Genomic DNA, 19,195 nt, shown 5'->3' on the forward strand with positions numbered 1-19,195 from the left:
CTATGACTCGAAAAGAAGCCATAGTGATCAAGTGGATGAGAAATACAAGATGACCTACGCAAAGAAATAGATGAAGGTAAATGCTCAGGAGGAGAATCTACACTTACAGTAATGGTGGATGGAGAGGAATGACCAAACACTGTTGTTTGAGATGGAGGAGGCATAGGAAATGGGCAAACTTGATGCTTCCTAAAGTACGTCTAAAGAGGTTGAGGAGAAGGAGAATCACTTGTAGATCCAAAGTCATGCGGAACAGAAATGGATGATCCAGGTAATTTACAAATATGTTCAAAGAATGAGAGATTCTCAAGAAAGATGACATTGTGAGAAATGCGCAACCGACGGACTTTGGGATCATAACAAAGAAACCCCTTGTGTTCCGTACTATATCCCATGAAAGCACATATAGCTGATTGAGTTGTTAGTTTTGTGCGTTCATGGGGAGGGAGATGGACAAAGCAAACACATCCGAAGACACAAAGAATGGATAGGTTTCATGGATGATGAAATAAGGACCGATTGGGAGAAGAATTTTCAAGAATAGGTGTAGGAAGGCTATTGATAAGATGAACAGCAGTGCGGGTCGCCTCTACCTAGAAGGTAAGGGGAGCATGAGAGTCTTGTATCAAGGACCTCACCATACTAGCAATATGACAGTTCTTGCGCTCTGATACTCCATTATGTTGAGGAGTACCAGGACAAGATCTCTAGGACTGAATGCCATGTTGTTTAAGATAGGTTTGAAACACGCCATCATAATACTCTTTCCCTGAATCTGGCCTCAAAAAATATTTATGGTGCTTTTAAACTGGGTCATTACCATAGCATGAAAGTTCTTAAACATGGAGAAGACTTCTAATTTCTTTCGAAGAAAGTAAACCCATGTGTAACGAGTACAGTCATCAATGAATAATACAAAGTACTTATAACCGAAGCGTGAAATAACTATAGATGAACACACATCACTATGAATGAGATAAAAAGGTGTAGATGCATGTTCAGTAGAAGATGGAAAAGGTAAAACATGACTTTTACTATAGCAGCAAGTTAAACAAGATTTATCAATATTTTTTACTAAAGAAGTATTCAAAGGCAAACAACCAGAGGAAAATAAATAATCCAAATTCTTACCATGAGTGTGACCCAAACGTCTGCCATAAATGGCACACATTATTACATGAAGAATTAGAGGAACTAGGAGAAACAGATAGAAAACAAGAATCCAGTAAAGATCTCTTAGTCTCGAATTCTAAAGCAAACAGTCTCCCAAGCCTACGCCCCTTCCCCTTCAGCTCTCCAGTGTGTTGGTCCTGAATGAAACAACCATCATGAGTAAATAAGATATTATTACCATCATCAACAAGTTGTCCAGCAGATATTAAACTAGTAGTCAATTTAGGCACAAAGAAAGTTTTGAGAAGATGTAAGGGTTTGGTCTTAGTGGTGGATAAGAACAAACCATTAGCAGTAATAATATGGTTGTTGAAGGATCTAGGTTTAGGAGACTGACCAAAGGAGGCCCCTGAATCAATAATCCACATGTGACAAGGAGATGAACACAAAAAAGCAGACTTACCAGCCAGCCCAAAAGCAGAAAAAACAAAAAAAATAGCTAAAGACATGAGCTCACGGATCTTTTCTTCAGTCAGATTTCCCTAGGCATCTAATTTGTGGGCTGATGATGAGGTGGCAACATCAGTAGAAACAGATTCGGTTGAGGCCTGATAAGCCTTATGCTGTCCTTTCTTGGGAGGCCTAGTTGGACATTCCACAATAATATGTCCTTGCTGTTTGCAGTAGGTACTGAAGTTTTTCTTCTTGCAGTGGGATGCCACGTGACCAAATTCTTTGCATTCATAACACTGCAACTTCAAGAAGTCTTTCTTACCCTTTTGTTTGGTGGCTAAAAACACAATATCAATCCCATATTCCTTCTTTTGATCAAGTGAAAATAAGGTAAGAAGACATGTTTCCTCTCATAACAACTCTCCAAGGATTGCATCTAGTTCAGGCACTAGTTCTCTACTGAGAATATTGGAGCATAGAGTTTCATAGTTAGGCCTGAGATGCATCAAGAGGTGCATGGTCTTTCTCTTAGTGAGATGCTTCTTCATAGTCTTCACACAACAATCTGTAGAAAGATCCCCAAAGTGAGTCAGTTCATATTCAGTCTAAAGATTTACAAATCCTGCATAGTATTCCTGAATCTGCTTCTCCCCTTGAACATAGGAGAAGATGTCGATTTCGATCTAATATTGTCTAGACATATTCGATTGCTGATATACCTTTTCTAGGTATTCGAACATGTCATGAGCAGATTTGAGACCTCTCATCGGAATACTGACATCCATTGAGATAGACCCAAGTATCCATGAGGTAACCTGAGCATTTTCGGTTCTCCACTATTTCAGCCCTTTGACATCACTTGCATCAGGCATGGGAGTGGAACCGTCAATGTAACCCCACATGCCTTTTCCTTCAACGAAGTACTAAAAATGAAATTTCCAGAGAGCATAGTTGCTCCCATCAAACTTGACAGAAATAAATTCATTCTTTTCCAAAGCCATAATGAAAAGGAAACAAGTAAAGACTGATCTAATCAAGCAATAAGGAAGTAATCAAGCTGTGAGAATCAAAGAAACTGATAATAGAAGCCTCTTACAGTCACTAGAAATTGTCCAAGTTCTAGCAAAAGAAGAAAACTTGAAACATAGTCCAGAAAAGGAAAGTTTGGGTGCAGCCGCCTAGAAGAGATGTATAGATCTCTCTCAAATCTTCTCAGATCTCGATGAAAGTTTCAGAATATGATGAGAGGGTCTAGGCGACACTTCCTTTCAATCTTACTGCAAACTGATGTCAGAGATCTAATAAAATCTCTCTCCTTGGATGCGCAAAACATAGAGAACAGATCTCTGGATAGATCTAAACAATCCGGATTCAATCAGCAGTGACTAAAGTTGTCACACTAATAAAAAAAAAGAGGAGAAAAGGATCAGAGAGCAGCCTGCTCTGATACCATGTCAGCTTGTGAGAAAATGAGAGAGCAATGAGAGAGACAGAGGTTCAGATCTGTTAGGGTTGATCAATCTGATCGAACCAACCCAGAAAAGATATATTTATATTAATATTTTGTAAATGGACAAGATTGTCCTTACAAAGGAATAAAGGAACTGTACGCTAAAGTACACACCTATTATAGTACAAGAAAGAAAAGTATAGTATAGTAGAATTACAAAACTACCCTTCAATAGTTCTTCGACATTTCCTTCAATTAGAAGATTTAGTGATGTGGAAAGAAGAATAAGAGGAAGAAAAAAAAGAGGGTTGTGTCAAGAATGCTTGGTATGTTACTGTTCACACCAAGAAACTTTCATTTTAATTTTTTAAGAAAAAATTACAAAGGGGCCCTTGAATAGGTGCCCAAATGCAAACATACGTAAAAGGACATAAATGCCCTTACACTCTCAACACTCCCCTTCAAGCTGAGCATGGATATTTGTCATGCCCAGCTTGTTCAAATTGTTGTCAAGCTTTGATTTGGGGACACCTTTAGTAAGACAATCAGCCAACTGATCTTCAAACCTCACAAATGGTAAACAAATCTCTCCACTAGCAACTCTTTCTCTAATGAAATGTTGATCAACCTCTATATGCTTTGTACGATCATATTGAACAAGATTGTGGGCTATGCTTATGGCATCTTGATTGTCACAATATAATATCATTGGAGTATCAATCTACACTCCCATTTCTATCAACAAGTTCTTCAGCCACAACAATTATGAGACTCCATGAGCTATAACTCCATACTTTACCTCTACAATAGATCGAGCCACAACTAGTTCTTTCCTATTTATCCAAGATACAACATTACCACCCACCAAGGTACAATAGCCAGAAGTAGACCACTTATCATCAATAGAACCTACCTAGTTATCATCGGAATCAGCCTTTACTTTAGATGCCCATGATTAGAATATAACATCCCCTTTCCTAGACATCCCTTCAAATAGGCAAGTATTCTATTCATTGTTTGCATATGAGATGATTTAAGCTTGTGCATATATTGGCTGACCACACTTACATCATGTGATATATTTGGTCTAGTCAAACGCAAGTAGAGAAGGTGACCGACAAGTCTTTGATACACACTGTTGTTAGGAAGGACATCTCCATCATCAACTCCCAACTTATGATTGGGATCAATTGGAGTTTCAGTCGGTTTACAATCCAATTTTCCTACCTCCTAAAGCAAATCAAAGACATATTTCCTCTATGCTGCGTTTGGAAGAAGTGTAAAACGTCATCAGTGTAAAAATACACTGATGATGTTTTACACTAAACCGTATATAATGACTGTTACATTTTGAATATCAATGTAAAAAAATGTAAAGTTATACATTGATTATCGATGTAAAACTTTAAAGGTGATGAGGTTTTACATCTATTATCGACGTAAAACTGCACTCCATCCAAACACATGCAAAACTGAACCGAAGTGTAGTTTTACGTCGATAATAATTACACCCTTTTACCAAATGCATACAAAAACGAACCAATTGGTTCATGATTTACATCACATCCAAATGCAGCCCTAAGAAAGATAAATTCTCCTCTTGGACCTTGCAACCTCAAATCCTAGGAAATACCGGAGATTTCCAAGGTCCTTAATTTTAAATTCAGTAGCAAGAAAAGACTTCAATTCAGCAATTCCAGAGATGTCGTCCCCTATGATAACAATATCGTTGGCATATACTGTCAACATAGTCACTTTTCCATTTGCTCTCCTAATAAACAAGGTATGGTCAGCTTGAGGTTGTGAGAAGCCAATTTTCAAGACAGCTTTTTTGAATCTGTTAAACCAAGCTCTAGGGGATTATTTAAGACCATAAAGGGATTTCTTCAAATGGCAAATCTTTCCTTCACTCCCAGGGAAGTCCACTCTTAGAGGAAGTTTTGTGTAAACCTCTTCCTAAAGGTCTCCATTAAGGAAGGTATTCTTAACATCTATTTGATACAAGGGCCAAGAATAATGGGCAGCAAGAGACATGATAACTTAGATTGAATTCATCTTGGCTACTGGAGCAAAGGTTTCCTGTTAATCAATGTCATAAGACTGAGTGTACCCTTTTTCCAAAAGTCGAGTTTTATACCTTTCAATTGAGCCATCAATTTTATGCTTTGCTGTGTAAACCCACTTACATCAAATAGGAACTTTGCCTTCTGGGAGAAAAACAATTTCCTATGTCTGGTTTTTTTCAAGAGCCTCCATTTCCTGGTTCATAGCATCCTTCTAATGAGGGAACTGCACTGCCTCAGTAACATTGTAAGGGATATAATGTATCTTAAGAGACATAGTTTGAGATAAGATATTTAGCACATGCCTGTTTTGCTTTACAAATTGCAATGGGAAGGTTAAAGTCAGAATCCACGCTAGGAGACTCAACAACAAATTCAACACAAGCATAAAAAACAGGAAGAGGTTTAGAATCCAAATTACCTAAGTCCAAGAAGTTAGATTGTAAAGAACATTCAATCTTTGGAGTCATCCTCTTTTTTTGTCTAATAAACCACTGGTGCCAAGACCAAGGAATAGGAGGCGGCACAGGAAGAGGACTATTGCCACCATAGGGAGGAGGAGAAGAAAGGTTGACAGCATCAGTTGTAGCCGGAACAAGAATCGGCATACAAAAAGGAGTTCGATCTTCACTAACATTCTCTCCCTGAAGAGAAGGATGAGAGACGGAGAAGAAGGGAGTAGACTCAAAGAGTGTGACATCTTTGGACACATACCTTTTTTTAGGAAAAGGGTCTTAACAATGATACCCTTTTTGGATTGAAGAATATCCTAAGACACACTTGATAGACTTTGAATCAAATTTCAACCTAGAAGGACTCATGTCATGGACAAAGCAAGCACACCCAAAGACCTTAGGAGGAAAATGGAAGGTATCCTCATCAGGGAAAAGAAGTTGATGAGGAAACTGGAGATGAAGGGTTCGGGAAGTCTGCTAATAAGATATACAACTATTTGAGTACCATCCCTCCAAAACCGAGTTGAGACATGCATATGCATTAATCGGCATTTAGTCCAGCAAGAAAATAAAAAACTTGGTTCTTTTCTATGTACTTCATGTACTGTTCAGCATCAATAGGATCCTTCCACTCCAAAGCCTCTAAATGATCAATTTCTTCCCAAATTGATTGTAAGGAGGAGAAATACAGGACCACCAATTTCTTCCTCTATCACATATTACATGCTTATCTTCACAACTAATAGATTCTTTTCGCTTGAGAATAAGTTGCAGTTAGTCTATCCCAAATATTAGCTGTTGGAAGGAACATATAGTTGCAGGCGATGTGTGGCTGCATAGAGAATACAAGCCATGTGTTGGAAAACGTGGGGTTACTGGTTTAGATATGAAAATAGAATTGTATATATTCCTAGGATTGTGGAAGGATTGATTTAGAAAGTTTTTTCTTTCTATTTCTTTCTTTTTATTTTTGTACTTTCTATTTTCTCTTCTTTCTATTTTTTCTTCTTTCTATTTTCTTTTCTTTCTATTTCTCTTTCTTTCTATTTATTGCAGCAGCTTACTGTATAAATATGCCCATTGGCAAAATGAAACATATCAGTATTCTACCATTCCAAAACATGGTATCAGAGCTCTAGGTTTGTCAACCTTGAGATTTTTTCGGCCTTCATTGCTAGTTATTTTTTGTTTTTCTCTTCTGGCCTTTAGTGTTGATCTGTAACCAGAAGTGTTCCTTTATTCTCCTTTCCTGCTGGCCTTATTTTTCCTCCATTAACAATGTCCAACATGACTGCAACAAGTGCTCCTGTCCAAACCGATGGAGGAGCAACGAATTCTCATCCTCACACTAGTGATTTGCAGAATATTCAGGCAACATATAGACTGAATGGCCAGAATTATTTGAAGTGGTCACAACTAGTGCGTACCTATTTGAAGGGAAAAGGAAAAATTAGTCACCTCCTTGAAACAGGACCAAGGTTGGGTGAGCCAAATTTTGATGCTTGGGACGAAGAGGACTCCATGATTATATCATTGTTGTGGAGTTCAATGACACCCGAGATCAGTGATACTTGTATGTTTCTTCCCTCTGCAAAGGTTATTTGGGATGATGTCTAACAAACCTATTCCAAAGCCCATGACGTTGTTCGTGTCTATGAGGTCAAAGTGAAGACTATGGCGGCCAAACAAGGGAGTAGGAGTGTTACAGAGTATGCAAATCTGCTGCAAAATTTATGGCATGAGCTTGATCATTATCGGGTTCTTGAGACAAAGTGCGCAAATGATGCTGTGATCTTGAAGAATTTTATTGAAAGAGATAGTGTGTATGATTTTTTGGTCGGACTAAATGCTGAATTTGATCAGGTCCGAATACAAATTCTTGGTGTAGACAAGGAGATGTTCCAAAGATTAGTTGGAAAACTCATTTATCTTGCACATACACGACCGGATATTGCATATGCTGTAAGTGTAATAAGTCAGTTTATGCATAATCCTAAAGAAGTTCATCTGCAAGCTGCTCATCGAATTCTACACTATTTGAAAGCCAATCCAGGAAAAGAAATTTTATTCAGAAGAAATGGAGGACTGACTCTTGAAGCATATACAGATGCCGATTATGCAAGATCTCTAGTAGATAGACGGTCCACTTCTGGTTACTGTACCTTCTTAGGAGGAAACTTAGTCACTTGGAGGAGTAAGAAGCACAATGTAGTGGCTCGGTCAAGTGCAGAGGCAGAATTCAGGGCTATGGCACAAGGAGTGTGTGAATTACTCTGGTTGAAGATAATTTTAGAAGACCTGAAGATTCCACGAGAAGAGCCTATGAAACTATATTGTGACAACAAGTCAGCCATCAATATTGCTCAGGTCTTCCACGAGAAGAGCCTATGAAGCACATCGAAATTGACCGACACTTTATAAAAGAGAAACTGGGCAGCAAGTTGATTTGCACTCCCTATGTGTCTACAAAAGGACAACTGGCCGATGTACTTACTAAAGGGCTCAATAGTACAGACTTTCGGAGAATTATAGCCAAGCTGGGAATGGAGGATCTCTATTCACTAGCTTGAGGGGGAGTGTTGGAAAACGTGGAGTTACTGGTTCAGATCTGAAATAGAATTTTATATATTCCTAGGATTGTGGAAGGATTGATTTAGAAAGTTTTTTCTTTTTATTTTTGTACTTTCTATTTTCTCTTCTTTCTATTTTTTCTTCTTTCTATTTTCTTTTCTTTCTATTTTTCTTTCTTTCTATTTATTGCAGCAACTTACTGTATAAATATGCCCATTGGCAATAGAATGAAACATGTCAATATTCTACCATTCCAAAACATGGTATCAAAGCTCTAGGTTTGTCAACCTTGAGATTTTTTCGGCCTTCATTGCCAGTTTTTTGTGTTTTTCTCTTCTGGCCTTCAGTGTTGATCTGTAACTAGAAGTGTTCATTTATTCTTCTTTCCTGCTGGCCTCCTCATAGACATTCAATCGTCAAGAATCACATCCCTTTGAGTTACATTCCTCGGAGCCCCACATTCCCGAGTCTCAACAAGAGTCAAACAACCCGACCATTGAACCAAATTCGGACATTGTTAACCCCACGAATGATGTGCATGATACTGTGAGATATATGCAGGTTTACTCTAGGAGGAAAAATCCAGATCCTCAACTTGTGCAAGTCCAAGATTCAACTCCTAATCCTAGAACTGAGGGATGCTTAGATCCTGAACCTAAACCTTCACAGTCTGAGTATGAGTATGACCTACCTATTGCACTGAGAAAAGGAACTAGAGAATGTACCAAACACCCATTGTACCCTTTAGCCAAATATGTATCATTCCAAAGATTCTCTAAATCCCATAAAAGTTTTCTTGCCAGCCTTAACACCATTCCAATTCCTAATACTCTAGCCGAGGCACTTTCTAATAAAGAGTGGAGAAAAGCCATGAGAGTGGAAATGGAGGCACTAGAAAAAACAACACATGGGAAGTTGTGGATCTACCAAGAAACAAGAAGACGGTAGGTTGTAAATGGGTGTTCACAATTAAGTACAAATCTGATGGGTCATTAGAAAGGTACAAAGCACGCCTGGTAGCCAAGGGATATACACAGACTTATGGGGTAGATTATCAGGAGACTTTTGCCCCAGTAGCTAAAATGAATATAGTAAGGGTGTTACTGTCGTTGGCTGCTAACTATAATTGGGATTTGCAACAGTTTGATGTAAAAAATGTGTTTCTCCATGGTGATCTAGAAGAGGAGATATACATGGACATTCCACCGGGTTTTGGAGAAGGCATTAAAGGGAACAAAGTTTGTCGGTTGAAGAAAGCACTATACGGTCTCAAACAATCTCCGAGAGCATGGTTTGGAAGGTTTACGAAGGTAATGCTGAGTACAGGTTACAAGCAAAGTCAAGGTGACCACACATTGTTTATCAAACACAGCCTCAGGGGGAGTTATTGCACTAGTAGTCTATGTGGATGATATAATCGTTATTGGGAATGATAAAAAGGAGAAGGAAGCATTGAAGGACTGCCTTGCCAGAGAATTTGAGATAAAAGACTTGGGGAGACTAAAGTATTTTCTCGGAATTGAAGTTGCACATTCTAAACAAGGCATCTTTATCTCTCAACAAAAGTATGTTGTTGATCTTTTGAGAGAAACAAGAAATATGGCATGTAAACCAGCTTCCACGCCTATAGATCCCAATCATAAACTTGGAGAAGCCAACGAGAATGCAAGTGTAGACAATGAGATGTTCCAAAGACTAGTTGGAAAACTCATTTATCTTGCACATACACGACCAGATATTGCATATGTTGTAAGTGTAATAAGTCAGTTTATGCATAATCCTAAAGAAGTTCATCTACAGGCTGCTCATCGAATTCTGCACTATTTGAAAGCCAGTCCAGGAAAAGAAATTTTGTTCAGAAGAAATGGAGGACTGACTCTTGAAGCATATACAAATGCCGATTATGCAGGATCTCTAGTAGATAGATGGTCCACTTCTGGTTACTGTACCTTCTTAAGAGGAAACTTAGTCACTTGGAGGAGTAAGAAGCACAATGTAGTGGCTCGGTCAAGTGCAGAGGCAGAATTCAGGGCTATGGCACAAGGAGTGTGTGAATTACTCTGGTTGAAGATAATTTTAGAAGACCTGAAGATTTCACGAGAAGAGCCTATGAAACCATATTGTGACAACAAGTCAGCCATCAATATTGCTCACAATCCTGTTCAACATGGCAGGACGAAGCACATCGAAATTGACCGACACTTTATAAAAGTGAAACTGGACAGTAAGTTGATTTGCACTCCCTATGTGTCTACAAAAGGACAACTGGCCGATATACTTACTAAAGGGCTCAATAGTACAGACTTTCGGAGAATTATAGTCAAGCTGGGAATGGAGGATCTCTATTCACCAGCTTGAGGGGGAGTGTTGGAAAACGTGGGGTTACTGGTTCAAATCTGAAAATAGAATTTTATATATTCCTAGGATTGTTAATGGAATGATTTAGAAAGTTTTTTCTTTCTATTTTTGTACTTTCTATTTTCTCTTCTTTCTATTTTTTCTTCTTTCTATTTTCTTTTCTTTCTATTTATTGCAGCAGCTTACTGTATAAATATGCCCATTGGCAATAGAATGAAACATATCAGTATTCTACCATTCCAAAACACCATGACATAACCAACAGATTACCTTGCTTCCATTTGGAATGGTTTGGATCTTCAGGCTTTGGCTTAGCAATTTGTTCCATCAAGTTTTGCAGTAGCAATCTGCCCCTTGGCATTGTCATTACTTCCCAAGAGTACATAGGTAGGTACGCAAACATCTTTGTGTGAGTCCATCGATCACAACCCCTCTAAAAACACCTTTGTCACCAGCACCATAGTATCCCAACACCAGATGAACCCCAACCACCTTTCCCACATGGTTAGACACGAGCTACATCTATAAAATCAAGAAAAATAGGTACTGGTGGAAAAATGAGGGAAGAAAAAAAATTCCCAAAAGTGTTTTAGGGCTCCATAAAATTCGGGACTACTTCCTACAGTCCTAGGGGTTTACCATGACTCAAACACAAGAGGTTTCAACAGAAACCAACCCACATACAAGCATGTAAGCCCTAAACTCCAGATCTGGATTTTTTGCCAATTTTCATTTGAAATATCCAAAAAAATATAAAACAACTTCAAACCACTATGAAACCTTTACCAAAATTCCCCTAAAAACAAGGCAAATCAACGAGCATAAAAAACACATAAGGAGTCACCGACTGTACATACTGCTGACGTCAACTGGCGGCATGCTGATGTCAGCAGGTCTGTCTACGAGTCGCGACCAGCAGCATATGGTTTCTTTGATTGTACAATGCTCTAATACCAAACTAGAAGATTTAATGATGTGGGAAGAGGGTTGTGTCGAGAATGCTTGATATGTTACTGTTCACATCAAGTAACTTTTCATTTTAATTTTTTGAGCAAAAATTACGAAGGGGCCCTTGAATAGACGCCCAAATACAAACATAGGACATAAATGCCCTTACACTCTCAACACCTTCAAATTGTCTGGACAACTTCCTGATTGTCAGTTTTCCTTGGCAGAGAAGGTTGGGCCTGTGGGAGCTAGCTAGCCCAAGCTCAATTCTGAGAACCCAACAGTGAAATTCAAACCTGATGCAAACTGAGGATTGACTCTTGGTTGTTATATTGGCTAAAGAGTGTTAAACAGACATTGTACAGCCTCACCATTAATTGCACTAGATGCATGGAAATCTACAAATTGAGTTTAATCCAAGATCTAACCCTATTTTGTATTTGCCTTGTCATTCAGTAACTTGGTATCCCTTGTGTTTGCTTCAGATTTTGCTTTTTCTATTTCTACAATGCCATAGGCACAATATAATAAGCAACACAACTTTATTTGTTTGTTTGTTTTCTCAATCACATTATCACATTACTTGCTTGTTGCATCTTGTCTGTCTTTTGTTGATCCTGTAGTGTTTAAAGTATATCTGATTGGCTTTCTTGTACCCCAACAGGTACTTGGAGATGTTATTGAATCTTTAGCAGGGGCAATTCTTGTGGATTCTGAATATAATAAAGATGTAGTTTGGAAAAGCATGCAGCCTCTTTTAGAACCTATTGTAACACCAGATACTGTAAAGTTGCACCCTGTAAGAGAGCTTCATGAGCTCTGCCAGAGACATTCTTATGTGATGAAACCATACTCTGTTTCATACAAAGAAGGTTTGGCTTCTATTACGATAGAAGTTGAAGCATATGGTATTACATACAGTCGTACATGTACTGGGGAGAATAAGAAGACAGCAAAAAGGCTAGCTTGTAAAGCTGTCTTGGGCTCTCTGAAAGCAAGAATGCCAAAGATCTAAGATGTTAACAAAATCTAATTACGTTTCAGTATGGGATTATGCATGAATTTAAATGATTGGTATTCAAGTTGCAAATACAATCACATATTTTCAGTTAATATATGGAGAATTTGAATATTTGTCATGGAAATCTCTTTCTTGTACTAGTAGTTGCACTAATGAGCCTTTCTGGAGTTGTTTGTAAATAAATCTGCAGACTTAAACATAGCATGAGGTTTTAAAATGGACTTAAATATACCTTCTGGGCTGATCCCACCAGACTTAAACATCCCTTCCATCAGTGAAACATTACATGCTACTTGCCCGTGATGCCATGTGACTTATTTAAAATTTTAAAATCCTATTTTGCCCTTCTGCACCCACTCCCCCCAAAAGATTGCATCTGTATGCAAGCCATGTTATTCGCTAGGCTTATTCTTCTTTTCTTCTAACCCAACTATTGATTTCGTAGTTCATTAAATAGTGCAAATCTAAAGGAATATTGCAGAACCACAGTATTCCACTTCTTAACCAATAATGTTCTATTAAGTTGCACACTCTAGTCTCTGTAGAGACGCATCATAAGATGTGTAAGGATGCCATAATAAAGAGACTATCTTAAGAATGGTTATATCAGGTAAAATAGATACTAGGATCCTATCTTGTCTTACAGTGTGTTCTGAATTAAATTCTACTTAGTTGGAAAACTTATTGCCAGATGTTCCACACTGATCAATTTAAGAAACAACAGTGTTTTCCATCTCAACGACTTATGCAAAAAACCAACATTAGTGTAAGTTGGAACAGTGAATTAACTTACAAGTTACAATGGATGATAACATTAAATCTAAAAAGATAATTGACTTAGCAGGATTACCTCAAAAGTGTGAAGCTGCTGACAATGATTTGAAGACTAGTAGAACATAATAATCACCTTCAATAAGCTTGAAAATACTTTTATCCTGAAAATTGCTGCATGCAGAGAAGTTTGTTACTAATTTCTGCAGAAATAGATTCACTAGAAGCCAGTTATTTTCCAAGCAAGGGGAGATTCAGCTTGGTGAAGATTATAATGCAGAACATGCTTCTATAATTGATTACTTGTTATATGAAACCTTGCAACAGTTCACAGTCGGCAGCCGATGACATATATAGCCTATGGATATTGGATCTAAATCCAGTTATTCATACTTCAGGTTCATCCGTAATGGAGCAGATACCGTTTTTTCTCTTTATCTGTATACTTTCTGCAATTGTTGAACCAGTGGTCCCCACAAAGTCTGTGCAAAAGTATCTCAACTTGTAAGAAGCTGAACCCTTGGGTAACTCCCCCAAATAAGTTCCTGTTCAATTTAGCTTCAGGAAGATCAGTCATCACGAAAATGTGAATAGGGAGAGGACTCTTCCTAGATGATGAAGGGTAAAAGAGTCTTGCAGTCGATTCTGTCAAATCTAAGGCCACAAGGTATATGTTATTCCATTTCAAAATTTCGGGTGATATGTTAAGTCTTTTACCCTAGATTTTTAAGGTGAAGAACACTCGCTAGAGTATATTTTGGTTGTGGTCAAGAAAAGTAAAATGCAGGCTGACAAAAGATAACCTGGACTGAAAAGAGGAGCCATTTACGAGCTTTCTTTTTCCCCTCTGTAAGGAAGGTATCTGCAAAAATGAAAAGCTTCAGAGATCCCTGGTGTTGCCCTCAGCTCTTCAAAACAAGAGACTCCCCTACCCACCCGCCCAACCGAGATCAAGAATTTCTACCTGAAGTGCATTAGGGGGAACATGACACCCTAGCTAGACACTGAACATTTAGAACGACATACGCTATTAGTCTTTTCACCAACTGTTCTTATGGTCGTTTTTAGCGTATTCCTCTTGCCTTCTCTCAAAATGATTGAGTTTGTCTAGACTCATAGAATGCTTTCACTCTTCACCATATGAGGATTTTAGGCAAGGAAACGGTAAATCCTAGTAGCAACTCCCCCCAAATCAAATTTGTCATGTGATGGTGAAGCTTCAAACATCATCTTGGCGGGGACTGGGAAGTAAAGGTAAGAAGAATGTGAACTTAATTGGGACTAGATTAGTATAAACAAATTACAAGGAGGATTAGGTTTTACTGTATTAGGCTTTTGGGAATCTATAGATTTTTAAATAGAGCCTTGATGGCTAAGCAAGCATAGTCTGTTGTTTTTTTTTTTTTTTTGGTAGAAATATCAAGTATAGAGAGTCTACATAAGTTAGGCTCATGAACAGGGATAGCCCCCCTGGCTTGAAGCTTTCATGAACAGGGATAGCCCCCAAACCCCTGTTAGGATACCCCAACCCCCCCCCCCCCCCAAAAAAAAAAAAAAAAAAAAAAAAGGTGAGGGTAGACTTGACCCAAAGTCTCTATTACAACCAGCCAAAGACTTTTCCAGCTGGTTAATTGACACCTTCTACAAATTAGGGGAGTTACGGGCACAAATAATACATTCAGAAACCCTTTCCATCAGTATATTAGGAGAGTTATTATGGGCACAAAGATTTTTTTTTTTTTATGAGAATGCCTAATGGTAGAGATCTAAAAGGTTATTTTGCAACAATATATTGTTAAAGAGGGTGTTTTTTGGCATCGATGCATTTCATTCCATTGACGGGTTTTGCCGCATCAGGAAAAAAATAAAAAAAATAAAAAAAGAAGCATCATTTAATCACCTTGGGCAAGCCATATTTTGGAAAAACATTATTGCAATTTTTAGTCTTGGATTCATGAGGGGTTTCTCGAATTTTCCAAAATTGAAGTAGAAAACAAAACACATATGTTGCATAATACTACTTCTACATTAACATTAATAAATTTGACTTAACTCTAACATCTCACAACATTAAAAAAAAAAAAAAAAAGACAACTACATATAACCCTCCAGCCCACCCCCAAGACCAGGTTTTGCCCATCAAAACCAACAAATGATGTCAATTAAAAACTGAAAACCCAAAAGCCCAGTCCAATCCCATGCACAACCCACTTTTGAGAATATATAAAAACAAAATGTATGACCATATTCGACCAATCAATCCACTCTCTAGACTAAGTCTGACCCATCAAAAATAGGCCCAACAGAATTATATGCAGCTCAATCCCTTGCGCAACTCATTTCTCCTAGGGGTGAATTTAAGACGAGCCTAACTGAATATTTGGCTATTCGAGCTTGGCTCACCAGAAAACCATGAGGCTTGAGCTCGGTTTGAGCTCGAGTTCAGCTCAATTCAAAAGCTTGTAAGCTCGAGCTCAACTACGAGCCAAGTTTCCTATAAAATTATTATTATTTTTATTTTACATATAAAAATTTAAGAATATATAAACTAGTTATTATTGTACATGTAAAAACTAAAATATTATGTGTATATATATATATATATATATGATATTTTTATTTTTTTATTTTATATATATTTATGTATTTATATTATTTTTATATGTATAATATATATATAAGCTCGACCAGGCTCGTGAGCCTTATGGGTCTAACTATATTAGGCTCAAGCTCAGCTCAATTAGAAAATGAGCCTATATATTGGGCTTGAATTCAACTCGAAGCTCGGTTTAGACCTAGCCAAATTGAGTTTTTCATGAGCTAAACTCGAATAGTTCGTGAAAGGCTCAATACGTTTCCACCCCCAATTTCTCCCAACATATAAAAATAAAATGATTAACCATATAAGGCCCACCAACCAAACCTCTAGACCAAGCCTAACACTACTATACATGCACCAATAATAAGCCAATCAAACCCCATCAAACTCAAATAATAAATTGAGCTACATCTCCACACATTTCTAAAACCCAACACCACATAATATTTGCAGAGATGTCACCATGGAATACTTGGGGTTTAGGGGGTATTCCACCTACCAACTCCATGGAATATTTGAGCTTTGTTTTTACTTTTTTTTATTTAATAATTTCACAAGATTTTCAACATCCATTTTTATATTTCTCATATTTTGGAGTTGATTTAATTTTCATGTGTTTTGGAGTTTATTTTCATATTTCATTTAAAAAAAAAAACTTAGTTAGGTGAGAAATGGATTTCTGTATCCATAAACCTAGCATATGTAAGAGTGGTTTTGCCATTGGTAGCCCTCTATGCTATTCTTCCTAATGGGAGAAAGCAAAAGTTTTAAAAAAATCCCATCTATTTACTTAAAAGATTTAAAAGAAAGCTCAATATAAAATATATTCTAATTATGTCTAAAATTTCCAAGTTTATTTTTTGTTATATTTTCTTTTGGTAAATCAAAATTCAAAATGAATATCACTCAGCATAAGCTTGGGGGCCTGGTTGTTACTTTTGTGTTAATATGAAAGTAATTATTAATATAAACTAATTATTTTTAATTTTTTTAATTTTTCTTTTTTAAGAAATAGAGTTGGATTAAATTGGAATCCAATAAAATTCAAATCCGATCCACGTTATTATGTTTTAAAGTTACAACTTTTAAAATTATGAAATGAAATGAAGTTGCATTAATTTAATGAAATAACTAATTAAATGAAAGGGAAATGGATTAAATCCCAATTGATAAGATTTGGATTCCAATTGAAATTCGACTACAACCTTATTTATGTTATATAAAAGTAACTATTAATATAAATCTAATTATTTTTTAAAATTTAAAATTTTGTTTTTAAAAGAAATGGAGTTGGATTAAGATTTTATTATTTAAATGATGATAGAATATTCAGATAAAATCCCAAAAATAGTAAAAATTATAAAAAATTAAATTAAAAAGTATTTTAAGGAAGGTTGTTAATATAATCTTAAAAGTACATAAATAATAAAAATATAAAAATTAGATTATCATTAGTATTAAAAGAACAAAAACAAATAATAAACTAAAACTGTTGTTTATAAAAATTATTTAAAAAGTGTTGGGTTAATGCAGTTGACCTAAAATGGTTGAACCAGGTACCCCTTTTGTCCTTTGATAGATTTTTGCATCACAACATTCAAACTAAATCCAATGGTTTTAGGTGTACTACACTATTTGAAGCTTGACAAGTGGACATTTATTGTTGGGAAAAATCATTATAGTTCTCATTCGTCACATCAAATTTAAAATCCCAAAATAGTAAAAATTATAAAAAATGAAATTAAAAATGTTTTAAAGAAGGTTGTTAATATTATATTATAAGTATAAAAAATAAATATATATATATATAATAATTAGGTTCGTAATATTAAAAGAACAAGAATAATAAAATAAAATTATTGTTTATAGAAATTATTGAATTAATTAATCTAATTATGTTAATTGTATTAATGGGATGGCTTTTCAAACCATATTCCCATGTTCTCTCACTCTTCTTAGTCTCTTCTCTCTCCTAACAGAATTCTCTCATTGTCTCAAAGAATCATTCAACCTAAAAGGTTAAGTTATTAAGTGAGGTTCTTGAATAGGTTTTATTCTCAAACATGCCCCCTCACACGAAGTGTGAATAAATACAGACTCATCCATGCTTTGTGCTGGAACTTAATTAATTATAATGGGGGTGACGAGGATCGAACACTAGACCACTTGGTCAAAGTTGCTTTGATACCTTATCAAAGAACCATTCAACCTAAATGGTTAACTGCTTAAACTATTAAGTGAGGTCCTTGAATAGATTTTGTTCTCTGATACATTGCAATGTCAATTTGGAGATTTCTCGTTTTCATACTTGATATTGCATAAGCTCCTTCTTTTGTGCTTTTATTTTACTTCTTGTCCATTGCATATGAACAATATCATTTTCCCAACATCAACTTGCATATGTTCCTTCTAACAGAGTTCTTTTATGCCTTTATGAACAATCTAGGGTTTTATTTTTCCATTGTCTTTTAAGGTTAAAATACAACTGTTTATTCTAATCTCATTTCTTCCTCATTTTCATCTTGAAGCCTCGATTCAAGGCTTTGGATAGAAGTTTTCTTTTTGTGGTAAGTTGATTCGATATGATTCCAGAGTTCCATTGTAAGATTTCCAATTGAATCTAACTCTATACTCTTCTATAAGCATATGTCTTTTTGAGTGAATTAATTTGATTTTGATGTTTGAACAAAAAAAAAAAAAAAAGAATGTTAATGGTTTAAAATAGCTTACACGTGAAGAATTGAAAAACAAGAGAAGGATTTCAAAGCCATAGTTTCCTTTATAGAATTTGAGGATTTATTTGTTCTATCTTTAACATTGAACTTTCATATCTGGTACTGTACTATAGTCATGTTGTTTTACTGAATTAATTATTGATTGCGTTCAATGAATCAGCTAATAGATGAGTTCTATGTGGCAGAGGCCAAGCATCCATGAATAGTACATATATGCCCCTATCAGCATAAAGAAGCAAATTCATACTCATCATTTTTTGACAAGCTGAACAACTTTGTGAGCTTCCCTCCCTATTCAGACCTATTTATATGCTAGAAGGGCACCCTATAAAAAGATTTACATGTACCTACAATAAAGTCCAAAAAAATGCAACTCAACTCAAGGATCATTGCCGTTTAGGGAGTAAATGGCTTCGTTGGAGTTAGATAATACAAAGACAGAAGACCAACTATTGTACATGTGTAGAGCCCAAAATAATGCTTTCAACTTCAAGGTCGCCATAAGTTTTATTTGGAAGGCATCAAGCCAAAATTTTAAAGCTGTTAGAATAGCATCCAAATGCAAAAGCTCCCCCTTTAGAACCTAAAGTACCCCATTACAAAAAACAAAAATCTCATAATTATATTTCGATTAAAGAGATCTCATTTGTACATGAGA

The 19,195-nt window shown here is 36.3% G+C and overlaps 1 protein-coding gene and 1 long non-coding RNA gene across 8 annotated transcripts in view; one reads left to right on the forward strand and one right to left on the reverse strand.

Moving 5' to 3' along the window:
• Positions 1 to 12,556, forward strand: part of DCL2 (dicer-like 2) — an 86,101-nt gene extending 73,545 nt beyond the window's left edge. For all 6 annotated transcript variants that reach the window (XM_088983568.1, XM_088983565.1, XM_088983563.1 and 3 more), the window contains one exon: positions 12,076 to 12,556. In XM_088983568.1, coding sequence (XP_088839694.1) covers positions 12,076 to 12,426 — 351 coding nt within the window. In that variant the 3' untranslated portion in view covers positions 12,427 to 12,556. The remainder of the gene's footprint in view (positions 1 to 12,075) is intronic.
• LOC148853282 (uncharacterized) lies at positions 1,132 to 14,318 on the reverse strand. Of its 2 annotated transcripts, XR_016112724.1 has the most exons (4): positions 14,168 to 14,318; positions 14,007 to 14,065; positions 13,283 to 13,377; positions 1,132 to 1,310 (listed from the first exon to the last, which is right to left on the reverse strand). It is a non-coding gene; the product is annotated as an uncharacterized LOC148853282 (long non-coding RNA). The 2 variants fall into 2 exon arrangements; XR_016112723.1 differs by lacking the exon at positions 14,168 to 14,318 and having other exon boundaries at positions 14,007 to 14,120.
• Positions 14,319 to 19,195: the final 4,877 nt, after the last annotated feature.

The sequence above is a fragment of the Nelumbo lutea genome, chromosome 4 (genome assembly GCF_056320005.1).
Source record: "Nelumbo lutea isolate HS-2025 chromosome 4, American lotus-T2T, whole genome shotgun sequence".
Lineage (NCBI taxonomy): Eukaryota > Viridiplantae > Streptophyta > Magnoliopsida > Proteales > Nelumbonaceae > Nelumbo > Nelumbo lutea.